The sequence below is a fragment of the Sphaeramia orbicularis genome, chromosome 11, assembly GCF_902148855.1.
Source record: "Sphaeramia orbicularis chromosome 11, fSphaOr1.1, whole genome shotgun sequence".
NCBI classification, from domain to species: Eukaryota; Metazoa; Chordata; class Actinopteri; order Kurtiformes; family Apogonidae; genus Sphaeramia; species Sphaeramia orbicularis.
The window spans coordinates 1,530,569-1,555,260 of record NC_043967.1 but is presented as its reverse complement, the minus strand read 5'-3'; the positions used below and the strand labels follow the sequence as shown (position 1 = coordinate 1,555,260).

The 24,692-nt window shown below is 37.7% G+C and overlaps 1 protein-coding gene across 1 annotated transcript in view; it reads left to right on the top strand.

The window, feature by feature from the left end:
* LOC115428774 (ras/Rap GTPase-activating protein SynGAP-like) overlaps window positions 1-24,692 on the top strand; it is a 113,101-nt gene that overhangs the window by 7,437 nt on the left and 80,972 nt on the right. The window contains exons 2-3 of the mRNA XM_030147988.1: window positions 16,700-16,788; window positions 20,364-20,485. Of these exons, the coding sequence (XP_030003848.1) occupies window positions 16,700-16,788; window positions 20,364-20,485 (211 nt within the window). The remainder of the gene's footprint in view (window positions 1-16,699; window positions 16,789-20,363; window positions 20,486-24,692) is intronic.

The window sequence follows — 24,692 nt, the reverse complement described above, 5'->3', positions numbered from 1 at the left end:
GTTGTGACGTCACAGAAATGCTGGACAGTAACTTGACAGCCAACAAAGAATCAGTCAACACAAGTCATGTACAATTAGTTCATTTATTCCTTTAATAAATCCAAATGCAAGCGAAAAAGGCAAAGCAAAAAAAAAAACCTCAAACCTCAACTCACACAAAAAACACAAAGGCCAGAGAAATGTGGCGGAGGCCGGGACAGTGCAGGTTGTGCCAAATTAATGAAATTAATAGAACAAAACAGGGCCTAACTGAGCATCTAAATGTAGGAAACAGAAAAACAAAAGGAACGCCTAAACTTATCTTTGAACTGCGGTCACAAAACATACCCAGCTGGCACAAACCAATAAATCTAGTGTGCTAAACAAAAGATGAAGCTGCGTGAATGCAAAAATGTCCAGGGCGCCCCAAACTCACCTATGTCCCAAACCTGCCACCAAACGGCCTTCTAACAAACAGAAAATGGGCTCACAAAAGACTGTCATGGCAGCAGGGCCTCAGACAGCAGTCAGGGGGAAGACGAAGAGGGGGGTGGAGTCTTCAGGGGGAGGCTTTTCACCTGTCTCCTTAGCTCTGATTGGCTGGCTGGAGTCTTCAGGATCCAATCACAGGCAGCTCAGCCTGCTCAGGTAGAAACCAATTTGGTAATTACCTGCAGAAAAAAAAGGGAGGCAGGAAAACAGGACAAAACCCCGCCCTCTGCTGTCTGACATGTAACAATGGTATATACAAAAACCTTATCATCACGACAATGACCCACACACATCCATGACAATGGGTACGGTTACATGATGTTTTTTAAACCTGATTTATTTTTCCAGAAGAAATTAATCCAGAACTGAAGTACTTTCCTATTTACATGGAAATGTTAAACCCGAATAAAGATTTACATGAGAAACATTTATTCGGTTCTCACAGCCCTTCTGTTAGCTTAGCTTAGCTTAGCATAATCTCTGCATTTCCATGGTCACACGTAGCCATTTTTTTAAAGGTGATTTGTTGTCTGTTGTCAGTGATTTTCTGAAATCCGATTCTCCCTAATTATTTCTTTAGATCTGCGACTTACTGCACTCATACAATCTGTGGACTGTTGTGTTGACGGAAGTTGGAAAATCTTTTTGTTGAAGGGATGCATGCGCTAAATTAGCTTGGCTTTACCGTTTTAGCTTTGTATTAGTTTTTATTTCCCAAGATTTTATTCCTGCAGTAAGTCACATGACCATGATCTGAACCTCAGTTTGTGATCATATTGACCCCAGCGGACTAAAGGAATGATTAGGGAGAACTGAATTTACCAAAATCACTCCTAAAATACTACAAATCACCTATAAAAGCCTGGCTACGTCTGACCAGAGGAATGAAGCCATTATGCTAAGCTAAGCTAAGCTAAGCTAACAGAAGGGCTGCGAGAACAAGGCAATCAGTGCACTGCAGTGCAAACTGATTTACCCACTTATCAAACTCATTAGTGCATGACAAATGAATTAATAAAAAACAGGTGTTGAACTGTTCCTTCAGGGTTTTCCAGGCTGGTAGATCCCATCAGAATATTCCACTGGAACGCTTTGGGAAGACTAGACTGCAGTGCAGATTCTTCCACCAGCGCAGAATGTGTGTGTCATCGCCACAGGACAAGACACTGAGCATGTGCAGAATGGAAGGAATAAAGTCCAAACGGAACAAAGGGTTTACATGTCCAGGAAGAATTTAGCCTGGATTCAAAAGTGGATTAAACCAGTGACTTTAATCAGGTTCAAATTTAATCCCAACTCTTCTTTTTCAACTGGAATAAGGTGTTTGCATGGACATCTGAAATAGGATCGAACCTTTAATCAGTTTAAGCCAGGAATAAAAGTTGTCATGGAAACGCATGGAATGTCAAAACAGCACTTGAATCAATTTGAAGTTTTCGTGTTGTCTAGTGTTTTGTGGAGTAAAGAAATAACATTTTTTTGCATCAGTACTAGACACAGAATCTGTACTCACAGCTGACTGACTTACACACGTTAAATTAAAAAAATGCACAATTAATTTGGAAACAGGCTTTCTTGTCTTGTCATAGTTCAATGACAGACTTTAGCTGAAAATATTGTCTGTGATCTAAACAACCTCAAATTGACATCAGAGCTACCTTGACCAACTGATTTATATTGTGAGTGTAAACAGAGTTATTGTAAAAATAGAAAAATCACAGCTAAAATTACCAGTTAGCTGTTGACATGCCCAGTGTTTACAAGTAGGAATGTGGCAATTACAGAGACTCCCATATGACATTAATGCGACATCTGCCCCAGCAGGCCTGTCTGTGACTCACTGGATGCTCCCTGTTGTCAGATGCTCCAGACCACATACTATAATGAGATCTTGTAAGTGCGATCTGTTACTGGAAGCATTGTCACTCCAACAAACTGGACTGCATTATCACTATAATAAGGAAAAAACATGCGTGCTCACTTTTCTCAAAATGCGTGACTTCCATCTGCATTGCAGTAAGTTTTGGGATGTAAATTGTGTAATTTGGCACCCTAACAATCCGGAGAAATCGTCATACACATACATACACATACAGTCTAAGGGAGTACCTCCTCATTCAGTGGTAAAGTGCAGAATGTGATTCTCAGGAAAATGCAAATGAAATTCCTTTAATTCTCAGATGTTTTTCATCTGGGATTTTAAAGTGGTATCAGTAAAAGAATTAACATCTGCATCTTGCTCTGCTCTACTGACTCATATCCACTTTGGAAACACTTAACTTGAAATTTTGTTGTTAGCTTTTTTTTCCCATCAAAAGTACTGTATCTAGAGTCTTAGATTCAGATGGTTGTGCATTCTGATAGCAGTATTATCAGTGAAAATTACAGCCAAGCATTTCTTTTTAAGTTATATCTGTGTCCTCTAGATGAGACAGGCGTCATCGGAAAGGACATAATCACACTCTAAAATAACTATCCAACTAAGTGGGGGCAGTGTGGGACCGCTAACTGTTTTGTAAAATGTGTGAAAACCTGCTCACTTTGAATTCAGAGCTGTTGATTTTGATTGGTTGCATCTGCACGTCAACAGGCACTACTCAAGAATGTGGTAGTTGTAAGTTCACATACAGAGAAGTGCTTGCTTACTGTGAGGTTGTGACTTAAACCGTTTTAATCAGCTGTCTTAAACCATGTTTAACCTCACCTGAGTTAATCAAGTAGTGCATCAAACATTAAATAATTAAATTAATAATTAATAATAATAATTAATAATTAAATTTGGCAAAATATCAGAATTTAGAATTCCCATCCTCCTACTGCAGCACTCTTTTCTCTTTCCATCACATAGATTGATTAAAATAGATGAAATGATACTGTGTTATATCACTGTGGAAAAGCCAAAATCCATGGTGCCATGGATTTGAGCACCACAGTCTTAATCTGACAGAATTTTAATCGGTGATCAGTGATTAAAGATAGCATCTATTTATCCACCTACCTGTCTGAAAACACCAGTGACTAGACAAACCCCTCAGTCACTCTGCAGTGCAGTCAGTTGGTCAGGCAGGATTGTCACTCTTCTTTTGGTGTGTTTCCCTGGCTACATGAAAGACCAACCACCTCAAAGCTACGTACTCAATAGAACAAGCTTTGACAAATACATACAGTACGTCTTTCAATGTACCATTTTCTTCTTTTGGAAAGACTTAGTCATTTAATAATAAATAATATCCCTATTTCACATTTACACAATTCTTGTCTTACACCTTGGTCACAAAGATTCTTACGAATGATGAGTTCATACGAATCTCCCAGTTCCTATGAAATCTGGAGTTTGTTGACATTCGTGGAGGGAGCATTCATTTTTTATGGCCGTCTTACAAAGTTGGTACGGCTGCCGTTCAAATAGCACGAGCAACTTGGCACCTTGGTGAGAATATTACACAATTTTCTGTTGTACAATGACTGTAGAGTTCTCAAGTTCTTCGTAAGAGTGCCTTGGGATCTTCCTACATCATACCTATGGCCACTTCACAATTTTTTTTGTCCTAAGGTGGACATATGGCACCCCTATGTGCTACTCAGGGGACTCTCAAGTTGGTGGTAGGAGGATCTTACACTTTTTCAGAATATTTAGATCGGTATATAAACAGTGGCCATGTGCTCTCTTAAAAATCCCATGTCATGATCGTCACATTCAAAATGGAAGTAATGCCCACAACCCGAAACTTGTACAGCTACAGCTGTAAGATGAAGAAGAGGGAGACCAAGCAGTTGTGGCCACTGTTTTGATCCAGCGGCAGCAGAAGAAGATGAAAAGAAGTCAGAGATGTTGGTGGGTGTGGCCATGGATACAGAGGCGGCACCTCTATGGACAAGTATGACATTCTGTGTGACTGAGACCTGATTCATTACTACCCTCTGGTTATTTTTCTGAAGGTAACAGGTTATGTGTTTGGGATCATGCACTGTCCATGGTGCTGAATTACACACTCCTGTAGGGAATATATGGAGAAAACACTGACCTGCACTTTTAAACATAATAAAAATTAGGAGTCATAACAAGACACCAAATGAAGAAATTTAAAGTAGAAAGTATAAGAATAAAACAAAGATAGACAAGAATAATACTGCCTGAACGTCTGGGCCTGAATATTAAAAAAACAAAAACAACTGTCCGTCACCAAGTGCCTAACCCTAACTGTCTGTCATGCAGTTGCCCTAATCTGACATGCAAGTGCCTAACGCTAACAGGATTCAAACCATCACCCCCCACCCCCCCCACACACCTTGGTAACTCGTGGCCACTGATTTGTAACCCATGCGCACGGTTTAGTCACATGCTTTAGTAATCCATGTGGATGGTTTAACAAATGTTTTCACCATGTCACCTGCAGGGCAAATGTCATTATAAACATAGTAATAATGAATTAGGTTTCTATAGCAGTTTTTTGGGCACTCAAAGTGCTTTACATTATTGACCCATTATTCATTCACTCTCACATTCACACTGTGGTGGTGGTAAACTACATATGTTTGCATTGTTCTTAGATTGTTCCTAAGGCATTCGTTAAGGGGGCCCTACAAAAGGGGACTTTGTAGTGCATACATAGAAAATCTTGCACAAGATCATCCACCTGGCTACGAACTGAGGAACGATCTATGAACTCTCCATTCTTATAAGTCCTCCTTGAGAAGGTCGTACGACATGTTCCATAAATCGTTTGCATGGTGTTAGTAGCCCTTCGTAAGGGCATTTGTGACCCAGGCATTATACTCAGTTTTTTCTCAAAACAGTTAAAGGTCTATCCAGTTTTTTTTAGCTCTGTCTCAGAATGATAGTGGACAGTAGTACCCCTATCTAAAGATATGCTCTATAAACATACAAGATTTAGATGGTGGTTGATTCACCTTTGATGAAAACACAACAGCTCTCCTGGATTCATTATGGATTTCTTAGCCATTATGGGAGAGTTTAGTCATATGTTTAGGTGAGTTTGGCTATTTCTATATTTTTGATGATATGAAAAATAAAAGACATAAATGTGCCTCTGTTCAGTTACATGACAGAGTAGTGATGGGACTGTTGGCTCTTTGAAGGGAGTCGTTCAATCAGGAGCCGTTCACTGAAAAGAGCCGTTCAAAAGACTGGCTCTTTTATGTTTTTTACATTATTTTGAAACACCAACGTTTTAATGACTAAATAGGCTACATGTGATGATTGACAGTACATTTTAAAGGTGTTTAATTGGCACGGCAGAAAATATTACCTTACCGTAAAAAAGAATCGTTAGTTCAAATGTGTGGGCTAAATACATGACATGAGAGGTGACATTAGGCAAATGCTGGAATTTGACAAAAAACATCGCAGTCGACCAGTCTTCCAGCTCCGCCTCCTCGAGTACGCTCACCTTACACTTCAAACTGTTGTTTTTTTGCTAACTTCTTGCCATGAGACATGCGCAGTGCACAAGCACTCCTTTTTTTCTGCTCGAACATTCTCCTCCTGTCCAATGCCTCCCCAGTGATGCTAAATTGACAGGCAATCAGACACTCCCTCCTTAAGAAAAAAAAACAAACAAAATGAACGGCTCTTTACAAAGACTCGGTTCCCATCGTTCATTTCAAAGAGCTGTTCAAAAGATTCGATTCGTTTGTGAACGTCACATCACTATGACAGACTTGAGCTGCCATCAATGGGCCTTGCCTGTTGTTGTAACACATCAACCTGCCACCTGTCTCACAACACACTCATTTAGTCTGTGTTAGATCTTATCTGGTCACATTGTAATTTGTTGCCTGATTGTTAAGTAACTAACACTTTTCACAAAATAGTTGTTTATTCAGGGAAGTGATCCACTTCTGTCAGAGGACTCCATTCAAACAGAACAGGCTTCGTAGACCCCAAGGCCGTGACATGTTTTCATCCAGAAAGTGGAATCTTTCATCTTTAGTCAGAGCACCTATCTACAGTGCTGGTATAGCGCTGTAGATAATGATCTGTGGAGATAGGTCCTGTGTGAAATGACGATCACCTGAATTACAAAAAACTGATGCGGAATTCGAGATTTTTTGCCCAGCTATGCCAAAAAAACACTGCTGCACATTGAAGCTTAAGTTAATGCTTTATTTAGAATCTTTCACTGCTTTATTTTCCCATCAGACAGCTCCATCCTATGGAAAAGATGCTTCTGTCGGATTCCTTTGACAAAACCATTTTTTCTTAAGAATGCGGTAACAGAAAAGTCTGCTTAACCAAAATAAAACAGTGAAAAGGTTTTCAGTACAGTAGTATTGAATTATTCAGGTGACTAAAATACCTCTTTTTTTTATTGATTGCAGTAGGCTACACTGATTAGCCTATGTACTGGTACTCTTAAACTTACAGAAAAGTGTAAAATTGCTAATCTTGTTAATTTGACTCCCATCTACACATTATATTCTTCTATTTATGCTAGTTTGCAATTTATATCATAGCCGATATCTAGTGGGAGAATCCCTGTTGCTGATGTGATCTGGCTGTCCTTTTATAGCAGACCTCATGCTAATTATCCACTTGTTATGTCTGATATTATGGTGCTGTGAAACTAATTTCCAAATAGTAAACAGTGGTGGATCCTGTATGCTTATGTGTTAAAACTCTTTAAGTGAGGCCCCCATTAGGGTTCAATAGGGGCTACATTCCTTTATTAAGCTAAATATAGTGATTAATGCAGTTTTTCAAAAGCAGTGTTTTACCTGCAGTTGTAATTTTAAATGTCTTAAAGTGCAATCGATTGACATCATGCTCAGCTGTGTGTGTTGACATTTATATATTTACCTTCGCCTGAGTTGGACAGCACAGATTTGCTGACAAATGAAGTGGGAAGATGTGAAACGTCTAATAAAAGCCTTAAGCCTTATTGACACAAGACCAGTACTACCTGTAGACCTCTGGTAATTGCAGAGGTAAACTTGGATTATAATGATGTGATGAGAAATGAAATTTGTAAGTGTTCTGGGTGGAAATTCAGGAGGCACATGTAATGATATAACATGGGTATTCAGCAAATTTCTTAAATAATGACGCGATGGGTGACAACCATGACAGTGTGCTGTATAAAAAAAATGGTAGTGAAGTGGTGAACCTGTCTTTGACATCACAACCAAGGAGTAATGTCAGTAAATTAAAAAAAAAAAAAAAAAAAAACACTCATCTTGTGTGAAGTTGCTGCATGAAACCCACACAGGGTGTTAATTTCCAAACTACCAGAGGTCCACAGGTTGCACCAGCCCTGTGTGAATAGGATTTTGTTCTATATCAAGGCAATCCATAAAGATCCATCTTAGCAGATGCAATGGGAACAAATGTGAGTTTGCTAATGCGCTAACACTAGCTAGAAACAAATTTAGTTTTTTCTCATTTGTTCAAAAATTGTAACTTCACTTCCTTATACATTCTTTAATTTTTGTCCTCACCAAGGACATCATTAACGAAAACTAACGAAATGACGAAAACTAGAATTGAAAAACATTTTGTTAACTGATATTAATAAAAACTATAATTAAAAGAAAAAACGATAACTAACTGAAACTGTATTGTGTGTTTAGAAAACTAAGTAAAACTTATAAAAAATTATGGATAAAATTCCCTTCGTTTTCATCTTTGTCTATGTCAGATTGATACGAAATCGATTTATTTCAGCCTAGCAATTTTATCTAGCGGCACCATATGATATTTAAGGGTCCGTCACTTGTGTTCACTTGTGGTTTCCAGTCGTCTTCTGGTCCCCACTCTACCTGGAAACATGGAGACTAAAGTTGGGAGAAAGCAGCAGAGTCCTGTCTGGGATTTATCTGAATACGACGACAGAGAAGAAGAGAAAAGAGATGACTAAACTAAAAGTAAAGTAAATCTAAGCATTTAGAAAAAAAATGAAAACTAATAAAAACGAGCAAACCTGCTCTAAAAACTAATTAAAACGAACTGAATTAAAGAAAAAAAAAAGTCCAAACTAAATACAACTAAACTAAAATGAAAAATCCAAAACTATTAGAACCTTGGTCCTCCCATGGAGTGGTAGAATCCACTGGATGTGTTTCATGGACTCAGGGACATAGAACTGCAGGTGATTGAATACAGAGGAATGAACAGAATTGGACTTAGACACAGGAAATAATATCACATTTTAACAAGCAGATCGGTCCAGTATGTCATGGAGCTACTGCTTCTGTGCCACCCACATCACCAGAACAGTTTAATGGTCTAACGTCACAGTCTTAACATTTTCCACATTTTCAGCAACTTATTTCAGACATGTAGAATATGTTTAGAATTAGGTGAGGGGAATAAGGACAAAGATTTTTTAAATTTTAAGCTATTCTTTACACACTTTAGGACATTATAGAAATATAGAAATTTGTATAAACATCAGAATAATTAAAAAGTTTATATTTGATGTTAAATTTGATAATGTAATAATGCAAATTGGTACGGACCAAAAAACCTACTGCAATAATCATAGTCCCTGATGTCCAATGAAACATATCATAGTATAATCTACAAATCCAAATAATATAAACTTATGTCACAATAATTACAATTGATTTATTGCCCAGCTTTATTTAGAAAGAAATCTGTTTACATAGACTTTAATCTATATCAAAACATAAAGAGGGGTGAATTGCTCACATCATAACTGATCCCATATGTAGCTAATAGCAATGCTAATACCAACTAAGGTGATCACTGCATGACTAATTGTAGGTTCAATTATGATTTTGAGGGTTTAAAGCGATGGCTTTCATCGAGCACATCTTTTGACAAATGAATAGGTGCTATGAGAATTCACCATTATTAGAAACTAATTTTACTGTTTTCATTTTGCATGTTGAATGTTTCCAGGTGAGGAAAATAAGTCCAGCCTGTGAAAAAAGGTTATGATTTTATTCAGTTTATTTAAAATATCTTTCCAAATGTGTATTAATAGAGAGATATGTGCTCAAGGTTGAGTATGTTTCTCCAACACCCACTCAGCATCTTCCTCTTTCTGTTTCTCTCCCTCTGTATCACAGTTAGCTAGAGGCTGTTGCCACCCACACACTCCGTACTGACAGCAATTTACATTCAGAACAACCCATGTGAACAGATCTATGTGGTCTAATATCCAACATTTGCTTGGTGCACCGCGTTATAGGTGACTGTTTTAGTGGCAGCAGTGGTTAAATGGTAGATGTGTTAGATAACAGGAGCACATGGTCAATCAGGGCATTGTAGCTTTGACTCTGGAGCGTGTAGGTTTGATATGTTCACTCACGCATTTTCAAAAACAAACAAAAAATGTATTTTGCTACTCGATACTTATTGTTTTTCATCATTATTGTGCAGTTGTGTGCCAGTATCTTCAATAGTTCAAGTAGGAGCTCTTGGAGTTGTTTCCATGGCTACCAAACAATTAGCTGGGATTCAGAATAGAACCTGGAGAGTAGCCTATTTACAGGCTTTGGGAGTGGGGAAATCATTGGATGACGGTGTGTCTTGATTCTCTGTGGAAGGAAATAACACACCTCCTTTAGGTAATTTCTAGAGGAAAAAAAAAAACAGCAGGTCAATCAAAGGTAAAAAAAAAAATCACAGCGTGAATATCAACATGAACATGATAGTGTGTACGTGTCTGCTTAATCTGTAATTTCAGCAAAGCAGAAGTGATTTAAGTGGCTTATGCTGCGTTCCAGGCCAGTTTTTGAGCCCGTAAGTCACGACTTCAAACCACAACTCACGACTTTGTAACGTTCCAGGCAAGTCACACCAAACTGCCTGAGCGCAAGGAATTGTGGGAGTTAGATGTAAACAAACCAGCATGGTGGACCATACATTATGTTCATTTACAATCATTTCTATCGTTAAAGGTGTTTGTTCTTTGGTTATTTGAGGGAAACGGAGGAGGAAAAATGGTGCATAAGGCAAGAGAAGCTGTTCTACCTTTGATGTTCTTTGTATATTTGGATTCGTATTTGGTTTTAATTTATTCTGTCACTCATTGGACTGAAAACTAGCTAACACTAGAGCAGCTGCTGATTCTGCAGAACATTTACAGATAAATAATGTCAGAGCAATATCTTCTTTTAATAAACAATCTGCATAAACACCACATCCATGGGGGGGCGCCATTGCTACATGACGTCAGAACTCAGAACTGGGAGAACATGGATCTAGTACGAGTTCACGGGTGGAAGTCACAGGTTTGACTGACATTCCAGTGCATTTTCACCAGTAGAAGGATGGAAAAACACCAGTTACGGGTGGACTGGAACGCAGCATTGAACTCAGTGCAACCTGAGCTCTGCCAAGATAGTGTTTATTTTGGAGTTTTCACCATATTTCATGCAACATGAAGATTATTTATCAGTCAGATTATATTGAGGGTCTGCATTGGCTTTACTTCTGTAACCAGTCCAGAGGGGTATTCCAGAAAACTGGTTATGTGAAAACTCAGAGTATGTTGATCCTGTGATAAGGGAAACTTGGGGTTTTCCGTTCCAGAAAGAGAGCTAAGCCAAACTCTGAGTCTGTTACCATGGTAACTTACTCTGTGAACATAACCTGCTCGCTGGCAGGTTTTCTTTAAGAAACACTGAGTTTCACCTGTCTCCTCCCATGTGAAACACACTGTTAGACATGGATTATTGTTAACATGTTACAGTTAACATGCAGTGGTTTATGTCAGGAGAGGATTTTCAGACCTCCAACAGATGCACTTTCATTTCCTGATGAAAATCTCTTTAACTATGTCTATCTGTTAGCAGTAGGACAATATAAGCCTGGCTGTTCATATTCTATTTCAGACATAAGTGTTATTAAAGAGCCACAATAAAATAGTTAGACATTGTGTGACTTTTTTTTTTTTTTTTTTTTTTTGGGAGGGGGGGTATTTCCTTCAATATTTTGGAGTGTTCTTTTTAAATTTCTTTTTGCTTTTTCTTTACCTTCATATTTTATTCCTACTTATGTTCAAAATAAAGTTTATCATTTCAATCTTACACTTTATATAACATTCTAAATTGTATTTAAAATAATGTTAGAGACATTCTGCTCTAACTCAGACTGAGATCAGCAACAAGCTTCATTTTGCAGGGTTTCCACATGTAATAGTGTGTGTTGATGGAACACACATTCCTGTTACTGCTTCGGCACATAATGAGGGGGACTATGTTAATAGGACACATCCACAGCATCAACGTCCACGTATCATCACTACTATCTGGGAATGACAGTAGCCCGATATGTCACAATATACAGCAGCTGATAATAATAATAATAATAATAATAATAATAACGTCATTCTCTGCACCTCTCTGAATGATTTTATCTTCAGTTGCCTCCGTGTGCATTTTTCTCCAGTGGGATTGGACCTAAATACAACTCAGATTTGATTCTATACACTACTTTTATTAAAACCACAACAATATTTTAACCTACATGCTATAGTTTTTTATAAAGTCTAATAATAAAGTCAGTGGACTAGTGTATTATAACTTACGCATTCACTTGGGCAGCAATTTTCTCCCATGATGCTTCTCTCTCAGATTAAGTCAACTTGGAGTTTAAGAATAGACTCAGAATTTGTTGAATCCACTTTGAGTGGTGGTATGAGGAATAAAACAATTACCTGCTTCACTTAAAATTACTTTATATTTTTTAAGAGGAACTGGGTTCTAAATAGTGTCAATTTCTCATAATTAGAGCTCTGAGTAGTTGCTATTTGCAGGGCTACAACATTTGTAAAGCTAAGGGACAAGGACCTCTGCTTCAAAATGAAACCAACAAACAAATATTTCCACCCTTTAACGCCTGAATTTATATACAAGTATATTAAAAAATTAATAATTCATGTTTTTGCTTTCAAGTACTTGCTAAATTAAGTAGAGACTGTTAATTTTACCATAGCACATAAAATAGATAGAGGTTTGGGTATGTTGCATATTTGTGACAATAGGCAATGAATGTAAAAAAACAAAAAAACAAAAACATTTTCTCAGGCATGGACATGGTTTTATTGACTCCACATTATTTTCAGTGCCCTGATTGTAATGGTAACCATTTTAACTACACTGCAAAAAACAAAACAAAACAAAAAACAGATCTCAAGCTTTTAATTTGGAACATGGATGTCAAATTCATTTTAGGTCAGGTTCCACATACAGAACAATATTCTCTCAAGGAGGCTGGACCAGTAAAATAATAAAACAACAAAAACCTTTAAATAATGACAACTCCAAATTGTTGTCTTTTAGTGCGAAAAAAAGTAAAATGGCATAATAAAAAATATTTACACTTGTAACTAAAAATGTGAATAACCTGAAAATCCATGAATAATCTAGGTGCAATTTTAACAATATTAAACCTCACTTTATCATTTACACATAATAACTAGTGATGACTACCTGCTGCACGGTGCGTCACACAGCACTTCCAACTTACTGAGTGATTGTGACTACTTTATGTGATGACACACAATAATATTAGCAAAGTGTTGCTGAATTGATTCAGTTGCATTTGTGAATCGATTCAACTCATTCGCTTAAATGAATCGATTCTTTTCAACAATTCATTCACAAATCACACATCACTAATTATAACTTACACAACATAGTGGATCAACAACTACACATGTTTAGAAACAGAGATCTGGAACTGTAAAATATAGCATTTAACTTTACACATTTTGTAACATTTTGTTTTGAGTAATAAAAAAAAAATCACGTATGAAAAGTGTAGACATTTTTATTTACGTCATATACACAACATGTACCTCATGGTTACATTCATAAACATATGGCCATGTGTTGACGAAAAAGTTGTATCTCTACATGAATTGATAGCATTTTTACTGCCATTTCCAGGGGACTGTTCAATAGGTAGACACCTCTGAGGAACAGGCTGTTCTTCAGTCTGTGAGTCTGGAGGCTCCTGAGGTGTCCTCTGGAGGGCAGGAGGGAAAACAGTCCATGAGCAGGGTGGGAGGAGTCTTGAAGAATTCTACGAGCCTGACGCAGACAGCACTTCATCTGGATGTTGTCAATGGCTGGAAGTGGAGTTCCTGTGATGTGCTGGTCGGTTTTCAGCACCCACTGTAGTGCCTTGCGGTCTGCCATAAAACAGTTCCCGTATCGGATTGCGACAGAACTGGTCAGGATACTCTAAATCGCACAGCAATGGAAGCTTACCAGTATGCATGAAGACGGGTGGTGTCTCTTCATTGTCCTCAGAAAAAAGAGGCATTGGTTAGCCTTCTTAACCAGACTGGAGGTGTTGGTCCTCTGAGATGTGGATCTCCAGGAAGTTGCTGCTGAAGACACGTTCAACAGCCATCCTGTTGATGTAGATGGGGTCGTGTGTTTCCTCTCTCCCTCCTTAAGTCCACAGTCAGCTCCTTTGTCTTGCTGGTGTTAAGGGGCAGGTTATCATTAGCACACCAAGTGAGCAGATACTTCATGTCCTCCTGTAGGCTCACTGTTGTTGCTGAAGAGGCCAATCACCGTTGTGTTGTCTGCACACTTGATGATGGAGTTTGATCCATGTACAGGCCTAAAGTCCTGGGTAAAGAGGGAGTAGAGGAATGGGTTCAGCACACAGCGCTGCAGTATGAGGTCTGTTGGTCAGAAAGTCCATTATCCAGTGACAGAGCAAGGAGTTAATGCCTAGATCTCCAAGTTTGGTGATTAGCTTGGAGGGGTTGACAGTGTTAAATGCTGAGCTAAAATCAATAAACAGCAACCGTGCGTATGTGTTGTTATTGTCCAGATGTGTAAGCACTGAGTGCAGCGCTGTGGAGACTGCCTCCTCTGTACTCCTATTACTGCGCTAGGCAAACTGATATAGCTCCAATGTGGGTGTGAGGCAGATCTTCAGATAAGCCAGGACCAGTCACTCCAAGCACTTTGTAACCATGGGTGTGAGTGCTACAGGACGGTAGTCATTCAGGCACATCCAGCTGGAGTGTTTCAGCACTGGGACAATGCAGGTGGATTTGGAATATGCTTGGGTGAGGGACAGGTAGAAATAGTCCATACAGACCCCTGTAAGCTGCTCCGCACATACTCCAAGCATCCATCCAGCTACCGTCTGGATCAGCAGCCTCGTGTGCGTTGATCCGGCTCAGTGCAGCATGGACAAATGTGGGAGTGAGTAAGAGGGACTGGTAGCATGCAGACATAAAAGCGATTTAGCTCATTCAGGAAGGAGATGTCTGTGGTCATCATGCTGGAATATTTACCTGTGGTATCGCTCCTTCTTGCACTGGGGGTGTACAAGTCTGGTGCTGAAGGAGCTGCTTAGGGCCTCTACAGTTTGATGCAGCAGATGGGAGGGATTGTCCATAATGGATGTCGGCCAAGCCGGCATCCTTCTGTCTGCCACCTCCTTGATGGAGTCCAGCGGTCTGCCTAAGACAGAGCTGGCTCTCTTAACCAGTTTATTCAGTCTCTTCCTGTCTCTGTCTGTACTGCCCGCTCCCAGCACACAATACCAAATAGTACTGCAGAGGCCACCACAGTGTCAATAAACTTCCAGAGAAGAGCCCTGCCCACTCTGAAGGACCTCAGTCACCTCAGCAGGTGGAGGCGACTCTGGCCCTTCTTGAACAGGGCATCTGTATTGTTTGTTCAATCCATTTTTTACTAAACACCCAGGAGTCCACGATCTCAACGTCCAAGCCCCAGATGTTCACCTGTGCATGTTGTGAGGGTGACCTGCGGAAGTCAATCACAATCTCCTTAGTTTTGCTGGTGTTCAAGAGCATGTGGTTTGCTCACACCAGTCCATGAAGTCTGTGATGACTCTCCTGTATTCCAGATCTCTTGCTGTGGGTAATATGGAGTCACAACTCATCCATTTTCTTCATCAAAGACTGCACATTAGCAAAGAAAATGTTGGGTAAAGAGAGCTGTTCCTCTCTAAAGAGAGAAAAATGCTGGGTAAAGAGAGCTGTTAGCTTTAGCTTAGCTCGTACCCCTCCGCCCTTCCCTGCCTTTGTTATGGTCTCGACGCTGCCAGTGAGCACTTCCACACTTGCGTAGTCTTCAGTGTCCTAGAGATGTCAGGGATGAGTCAAAGATTGGGGATAAAATCATCAGAGGGGCTAAAATCCAAAAGTTGCTGTCAGGTGTAAGATGTTAAGGTAAAGCTGTTCTGTATAAATAGACCCAGGATGAGATGGAGAATAATTGCAAAACTGCAAAACTGGAAGAGAAGCTGGGCCTCACAATGTGCTTGCACTGCCATCTTTGTAACAACATATGTGTGTATGTATCTTTTTTCTTTCTGCCTGAAACCCCTCTTGCGTTACTGCCATAGCAAGGTGCTCCTGCTCTTGTCTCGTTGATTTCATCTTCCTTAGCTAACCCACAGTCTTGCAGAGAAATCTTTCCCTAAACTATTTATTGGTGCTTCCTAAGATTCATGGTTTGCAGAGGCTCAGGTCAGACAAAGAGTAGAACTGTGGAGATGAGTCATTACAGACAGTTATGTTCTAGGATCATATAGAGGTTCAATACAGATTACTCATTTTCACTGACCTTGGATGCAAAAGCTTTTTGCAGTGGTAGTTGTCAATAAATACATCATACACAAGCTCAAAGTGTTGTTAAAATGTTGCAGTGTTGATTCTGTTTTTTGTCTTTGGAGGCTGTAGCTGTCTGTCTACTCTTCTGCATTCTGTTATTGTGTTGGTAACTCACTTGTTATTATTGCTGTTGTATTTGGATGTTTGACCTCATACCTATTTCCTTGTGTGACCCAAGCATCTGCAAAGCAATCACTCTGAATGAGTAAGATTATAAAGTGATAAACTTCCACTTTCTGACATTTTTCACTTGTTCCCTTAGACCCTAGTATTATATTTTACATAATTGGCAACCATATTCAGGTAATTGCAGCTGATGTTTATAATAAAGTTTTCTGCAGTTTGGCACAAGTCAGAATCAGCTTTGACTCTTCCTGCAAAATTGGATTCTAAATAATCTTACTTTATAGAATACAAAGGCATAGTATTTCCAGGATATTGGTACAATTCAATAGTCATCCTCTTGTATTTTCATAGTATAATAAATGTTTTGTTTAATCACTTTATGTACATTTTGATCCAGAATCTGCATTCCAAGAAAAAAAAAAAGACGTTAAGCTCTCTGCAGTCTAAAAATCTATTTCTCAAATGTCTTTTTAATTGTTTTCCTTTCTCTTTTCTTGTAGACCAATCTCGCAGGGCAAGTTTTGCCTCTGTTAGACAGTCAAGCATGGAAACCCCTCCTAATGCCACACCACAGCCCTTCAGACAGCCGGTGAGTATCGTTCAATTGTGTAAGGCTCACAAATATATCAGAGACAAGGGGGTCAGGACCACAGCTGCGAATTGAAGCAGATGCAGAGGTATCTTTTCCTTGTAGCACCAATAACGGCTGCTGGGATTGGATCTCTTTGACTTAGGTAGAACTTTTCTTTAAAAATAAGAAGTGAATAACTTTTCAACATGGCAGAGAGCAATGACAGATTAATCGCGGATGATGAGCAAAGATTTTATTAAGGTTCTGCTGCTGTTAGCTGATGATTATGCACTTTCATAGCACTAGCGGCATTGTACCCGTGGTGCTATTGTACGACAGCATGATAAGTAGAACTTGTCTGCCACCACTATCCATTTGTAAACTACCATTTAATCATGCATTGTGCAGGTAATATGAATCATGAACGGCAGCATAACCACTTCCGAAAATGGAGTATGACGGCAGGGATGAAGAATTCAAAGTAGAGAGAGGCTAAAATTGCCCAGCATACCTCACAACATTTGAATACGGACATAAAATTGTGCCTGGTAGATAGTCAGGTAATGTTTCTGTTCATTTGGTGAGTTTGGTGGCAATCGGGCCTGTGAAGGCTGAGGAAAATCTGTACAAATGCTCTCCTGTACTGCAACATCGATGGGACACAAAACGTGTATTATATAGTAGGATTCACAATTTACCAAAAAAATGACGAAGAAGTGCTGTAGCAGGTGATTTTACATGTCCAAAACTGTTACCTCAGTAGCAGGTCGCCATAAATTGTGTTCACTACAACAACAAAAGCACTTAAACTGAAATTTGGAATTCACAACTGGAAAGGATCATTTTCCTGACGGCACTTGAAGGCAGCGTTATTCTCGTCTCACCCCTAGTAAATGATCTTGTGATCAAGCCTTAAATTTTTCCTCCATTGATAAAATCCCAGGTCAAACAGAAGCTTGGTCTCCTGTGTTGGACTTTGGTTTACAGTTTGCTGGCATACTCCACTGTAGTTGTGGTTAACAGGTTCCACTAATAAGAAAAATGTCAATGTAAAAGGACTTGTTGTTGACACCAAATCACAAACTACTGGCTTCAAAACGGCAATACGGAAACCATCAGGTGATGTTTTGCTTCCTTCTTCTACAGTTTAGGAATTTTAGGATAGCAAACATTTTACTCATGTATAACACAGACTGAATTTTGTGTGTCTTCAGACCCACACTGTGCCTAAAAAATCAATGTTATAACAAGCAGCAACTTTGAAAACCTGAAAATGAAGGCGGAATGGAAGTGTTGGAATGTAAAATTCTGTGAATGCCCACTTGAAGCTGGTTCAAGATGGGAGTCAGTCCCTGCAGACCCCATGTGTACATGCCCCAAAATAAATAATTTTACAGTCTGGTACAAAAATTGGACTGTATAGCTCATGTCTCCTCTTCATGATAAGTGTATGTGGGACAGTTTTTCTATAAATCAGCTTTAACTTATGTTAAGGCTTCCAGTTGTGTTTGATGAAGGGAGTGGCTCCTGTGAATGACAGCTGAGTATGGTCTGTGTCTGCTGTGTGGGCGTTGATTGATGGCTATCTGCTGCTCAGTCAGACAGTCGCAGCTCTTGATTATTGAATAAAATTTATTTTTTTCTCTACAGAAAAGTCTAAAGTAGTTGTGTTTGAGAAGTTCCACTAACAAGACTGTCAGAGGAGAAGTTTGTGTTACATTATTTCAGTTTTGGTTTCACCTATTGCTCTGTTTTTTTGTTTTGTTTTTTTTAAAAACAACCCTCTTGCTTCAAATGTTGTCGCTTGTTTCCAAAAATTGATAGCCATCTCAAGGCTTGAAAATGGCACAACGCAAAACCAGTATCTGACATCGGAGACTTTGTCCATTGTGGTTATACAGTTTAATTTGAATACTTAAATAAATTTATACAAATAATACACCTTTTGTTGGTTGTATTTGTATTATAAAAGTAGTCCGGCTCTCAGGATATATTCTACTCAAACAACTGCATAGACAGAAAATTATTTTTATATTAATGTTACATGAAAGAATTACAACAACCAACTATCTGCAGCTAGACAAAGAAAATGGGAAGTTGCAGCAAAGACATGGGACATTTTCTTTTGCGGGGATTCAGTCAGTTTAATACTAGCACTTACTTCTCCACATGCAAATGTTCCACCAAAGACAGTTCTCCGCTGACATTATTGTGTAAAGTCTCTGCTGCTGTGGCCCATTCTTGGTGCCATCGAGACAAATGGGATTTGTTCAAAACTGCCTTTCCCAAACTTAGGGTTGGAACCCAAAGCTGTTTATATTGAGTCTAGGGATGTAACAATTACCGGTATAACGATAAACTGCGGTAAAATTGCAGACGGTTAGTATTACCGTTTAAATTGTAATTATCATGATAACTGTGTTTGATTATCACACTTTTAGGGGAAAAAACACCTATGTAAAGATCTGTTTTTATGTCAAATAATTTATTACAATCTTAATTATATATACCTAATATTTGGAACCAATATTCACTTTTAAAGTCTTTGAAAAGGTTCGTTAAACATCTGTGTGTTATTTATGCAATGAATTATATACATTTTTCAAATCGGATTTTATATATTTTTTTGTGTTGTTTTGTCCTTTTCTGTTTTTATAGTAGGTTAAAGTGAAAAAATAATAGACAGATGATATAGATGAAGTTGTGCTGAAAAAACAGATCCCAAACATGGGTATAGTAAACATTTGTTTATATAGTATATAAAGGCAAAATCAAAAGGACTGAAAAACGGACAAAATAGGCTCAGACCACTAAGGGTTAATATTTGAATGTTTCTGACACAGAAGGGACATTGTGACTATTATTTTATTTATTTATTTATTTTTTAAATACAACTTGGTTACATTATTTCAGTGTGTGTATTAGTACTTTCTGAACATTTTGAGCACAATTTCAATAATACCACGATAATAATGATAACTGTGATAATTTTGGTCACAATAACCGTGATAGGAAATTTTCATATTGTTACATCCCTAATTGAGTCACCAAATGTCAGAGTAAAGTAACAATAATATGATCATGTGAATCCAGTTTCTGAACTAAAATAGCAGCTGAATGTTCTCTGGAAGAGTTTAATATGAAATACAGAGGAGAGGTAAGAGGACTAACAAGACATGAATGACATTAAATAGACATGGAATAGAGGTGGATTGAAAATTATGTAAAAGTAATTGCACAATGACAGGAAACTATATTAAAAAAAAAAAACAAAAAAAACATAAGAGGACACAACCAGATTTTTTAGTTGCAGGTCTTGAGCTGAAAAAGTCACAGAACCATGGTTTACAGGAGTAAATATTGGCCAAACAGCCAAGAAAGTCTTTACTCCAGAGTAAGAGTGCATTGATTCAAACCCATCTACAGTGTTTTCAGCACCAACAAAGTGTGGAGAAAGGTCTGCCTTTGCAAAAGCAGTGTAAGAAAAAATGTACCAAATGTGTAAAAGAATGGGTTCTTGACTGTGTATGTTATTAAAGAAAAAAGTTTTGACTCTGTTTTCCTACTTTTTTCAAATCTCATTAAATCTGTAGAGTTTTCTCAACCGAAGGCTGAAGGGCTCCATCAAGAGGGCCAAAAGTCAACCCAAACTGGACCGGACCAGCAGTTTCAGGCAAATGATTTTACCCCGCTTTCGAAGTGCTGATCAAGAAAGGTAAGTAGAAGGCATTTAGGATACCCTTTACTTCATCTGACCAAGAAACTCACAATATGTTAGTATGGTCAGACAGGTCAGACTTCTAGTGTAGTATAAAATGGATGGTGAAAAGAAATATGAATTTCATACTTTTTCTTTAAACCCTTCATCTTAAATTTATTTTACAAGTCTACTTCTTCAAATATTCTTTAGATATTTCAAAGCATTTTTTTTGTCTTCAGAGATTTTACTATTTTAATCCTTAAAATGCACTGTACTCTTTTAGCTTGTTAGCTGTGACTGCTGCACTGCTGATGTACAGAAACCTGCATTTTATTTGGAGCCCCACTCATGTCTAATCACAGTGCCACGTTTTAAAGCAGAATCACACATTTGTTAGACAAGGAGCCAGTAATGGTTTGGACATTGTTTCATTAATATCACACCTTAGCTTCACATATCGTATGGGAACAATGTCAGTTTCTCACTTTAATAATTTGATTTATACGGACTATAAAATGATTTGTGGAACCCCTAGACCACAGGTGTCAAACATGTGGCCTGGGGGCCAAATCCGGCCCGCCAAGGGGCCCAGTCCGGCCCTTGGGATGAATTTGTGAAATGCAAAAATTACACTGAAGATAGTAACAATCATTTTAGTTCAGGTTCCACATTCAGACCAATTCAATCTCCAGTGGGTCAGACCAGTCAAATACTATCATAATAATCTATAAATACTCGCAACTCCAAATTTGTCTCTTTGTAAATGTGAATATTTTCCTGTATTTACACTAAAACAAAGTAGAATTTCACAAAAAAATGTGAATAACCTGAACAAATATGAACAACCTGAAATGTGTTTGAGAAAAGTAAGTACAATTGTTACAATATTCTGCCTGATATTAAATGTTTTTTTTTTTGTGTATCTGTAGACCCGCTGTGATCTGTAAGTTATAATGAACACGTGTAAACGAAATGGATTGGATTTATATAGCCCTTTTCCAGACACTCAAAGAGCTTTACATTATTGACCCGTTATTCATTGGCTCTCACATTCACACTCTGGTGGTGGTAAACTACATTTGTAGCCACAGCTGCCCTGGGGCAGACTGACTGTAAATGATAAACTGAAGCATAATATTGTTAAAATTTCACTTATTTTTCAGTTTGCTCATGTTATTTACATCGTTTGAAAGGATAGTTTGTAGATGTAAACATTTTCATTGTTGAATTTTACTTGCTCTAAAACATTGAGAAAATTTTGGAGTTGACATAATTTCAATATTATTATGTAATTATTTGACTGGTTGGGCCCACCGCAGATCAAATTTAGCTGAATGTGGCCCTTGAACTAAAATGAGTTTGACAGCCCTGCACTAGACTTTTTATGTGGTGTCTTTGAGCACTACTTTAAAAACTCCTGATTAGATTTCCATCAGCCACAGCAACACTTTGTTACTATGAGATCATTGTTAAAATACAAACATTAACGTTCGTGTTTATTCAGGAGAGAGCTTGTAATCCTTTTCTAAAAAACTAGAATTTATACTGAGCTTTTAGTTCCTGCTGTGTGCTGAGGAGGCCATGTGTCCATCTGTGGCTCCTTAACAGCCAAAGGGCAAATACAAATTCCAGCTGAATGAAGTGTAGACCTTGTCAAGTAGTCCATTTTCCCATTGTATTTAAGCGATAGAAATAACAGCATCATAAAACAATTAATTTGTACTTAATGACTAATGCCTGTTTGTAATCTGTGTAACACAAGAATAATAGAATAAGCATGTCTGACAGCCAAAAGTAAAACAAGTCTTCTTTTTCTGTCAGTATACTGAAGGATAATCACTAGTCATTGTTGCTCACTGACACCAAAAAGCTATCTTGCACTGAACAACAACAAAACAACAATTTTTCTTCTTTTCTTCTTCTAAAAACAGCTGTTAACAGTCTGTTAAACATGTTATGCATGATTTTGAGTTTATGCATTTACATAATGAGAAATAGTTCCAGTATTCAGCTTCAAGAAATTATGTAATTTATTCACTGTAATATATTTCATTTGTTTGCCTGTCTGTTTTTCCAGAACTTTATTCCAGTCGGTGTGGGGACTATTTTTAGACATTTTGTTAAGAAACCTTATGTACTACTATCTAAATGTAGAGGATTTAAGCCACACTTCTTAGGACTCCTCTTAACTTGATAATTCTTCCTGTACAGAGACATAGAAATAAGTCCCATGTAGAAGCCAATAATGTAATAACAGCCAATAACATAATAACGGCTGACAATGTAATAAATTTGCCATTTTTAAACTGTAATAAGCCAATAATGTAATATCTGGCCAACAGCATAATAAAAGTCCTGTACCAATAACGGAATAACTTTTGGCCAGTAACGTTATAACTTATTGGCTGTTTTTATGATATTTGCCTGGTAAAAAAAAATCTTGGCAAATGTAATAACTGAGCCAATAACGTAATAAGTTATAATGTTATTGGCCAAAAGCTATTACGTTATTGGTTCAGGACTTTTATTACATTATTGGCCAGATATTATGTTACTGGCCCATTACATTTTAAAAACGGTAAATTATTATATTATCAGCCCTTATTACGTTATCAGTTGTTATTACATTATTGGCTTCTACATCCCATTTAATTTCTGAGATATTATTGTGTGATTTCTACTGCAGTGGGTGTTAATCTTTGTAAAGTGACTCAATCAAAATGAGAGACATAAACTGAATGAAGAATTCAACAGACTATGGAATCACTACTCACCATTGTTGGTTTGTATCATTGAATTTGTATTTAATGTGCCCTTTGACGTTTTGGCAAAGCAAGGCAAATTTATTTGTACAGCACAATTCATACACAGGGCAATTTTGCATTTGAAAATGTTTGTGGAAAAAGGTAAATAAAAAAAACTTCCAGAATTTTACGAAGAAGTTTTTACCCATCGGTCAACATCTGGCTGAAGGGGTATTGTTCTGGTTTTGTCCTCTGTCTGCCCATTCAATGACATAATCACATTATCTGAAGAATGCATTCAGATATCTGCACTAAACTTATACTGTGGATGCATCTGGGCATGGAGCAGAAGACCATTCACAATTAGGGCTGTAAGAAAATATCGGTTCTGCAATGTATCGCAATATTTCATTTCACAATACTATATCGATATTCAAAAGTACTGTATGGATATTTTTAGGTATTTATTCAGATGCAGATATTGTGGAGTTTCTTTTTATTTTATTTTTTTTGTTTTCTTTTTGTTTATATTTTATTTATTATTATTTATTACTCTTTTATTTAATAATGTTAGTTCCTTTGTTGGGATTGAACTAAAATACTGCTCTGATGTTAGTTCTGAACTAATAGAATCTGAACATTTGAACAGGATCTGAAATTGGAATGTCTGTAAAACATCATTTCAGTTTGAACACAGTTTGAACATTTTGTGATAGAACATTAGATCCTGTTGGGATCAAATAAAAATGTGTTTAGTATTTGTGCAGATTTCTGGTGGAATTCAATTCTTCCAGGAAATAATCATTTAAAAAAAAGAAAGAAACAAAAAATTGCCTTTTTAACTGTATCACAATATATCACAATATATCATGATATATCATATTGTGATCCTAGTATTGGGATTTGTGTCGTATCAGCAGATTCTTGCCGATACACAGCCCTATTGACAATAGGTGACCATGACCTACTTTTTCAAGGTCAAATGGCCTTGTGCAGTTCTAATATCCGAGTACTTTCAAATACAAGTATGTATGTAATACCTTTTACACAAATACAGTCTTATCTAAATTACAGGGCAGTAACCTTTAACAGAATCTTACACTATATTTGGCTGAGGAGGATGAAAAATGCCCAGCATGTTATGTTTTTTCCTCTTGTTTGAGGTGGTTTTTGCAGTTTTTTTCTTTTTCAAAGAGTAAATGTGCATAAATGAAATGGAAACACCTTTTTCAAAAGAAATCCTGATGTAGAACACCCCCCACACAGGTTTGATCAGCTGACTGATCAGCAGTTTTCTGTGTCTTCCCAGATGTTATAATATGAAGTATGAAAACCTTTCCAGCAGGCTGTGGTCTCATCCATGACAAAAGAAATCACAGCTATTTTCGATGAAAACAACAGTATAGCCTTCAGTACCAGCTGCTGGTAAAGCAACAGAGCCCAGTTTATTGGCTCCAGACCAGCTCATGATACATTTA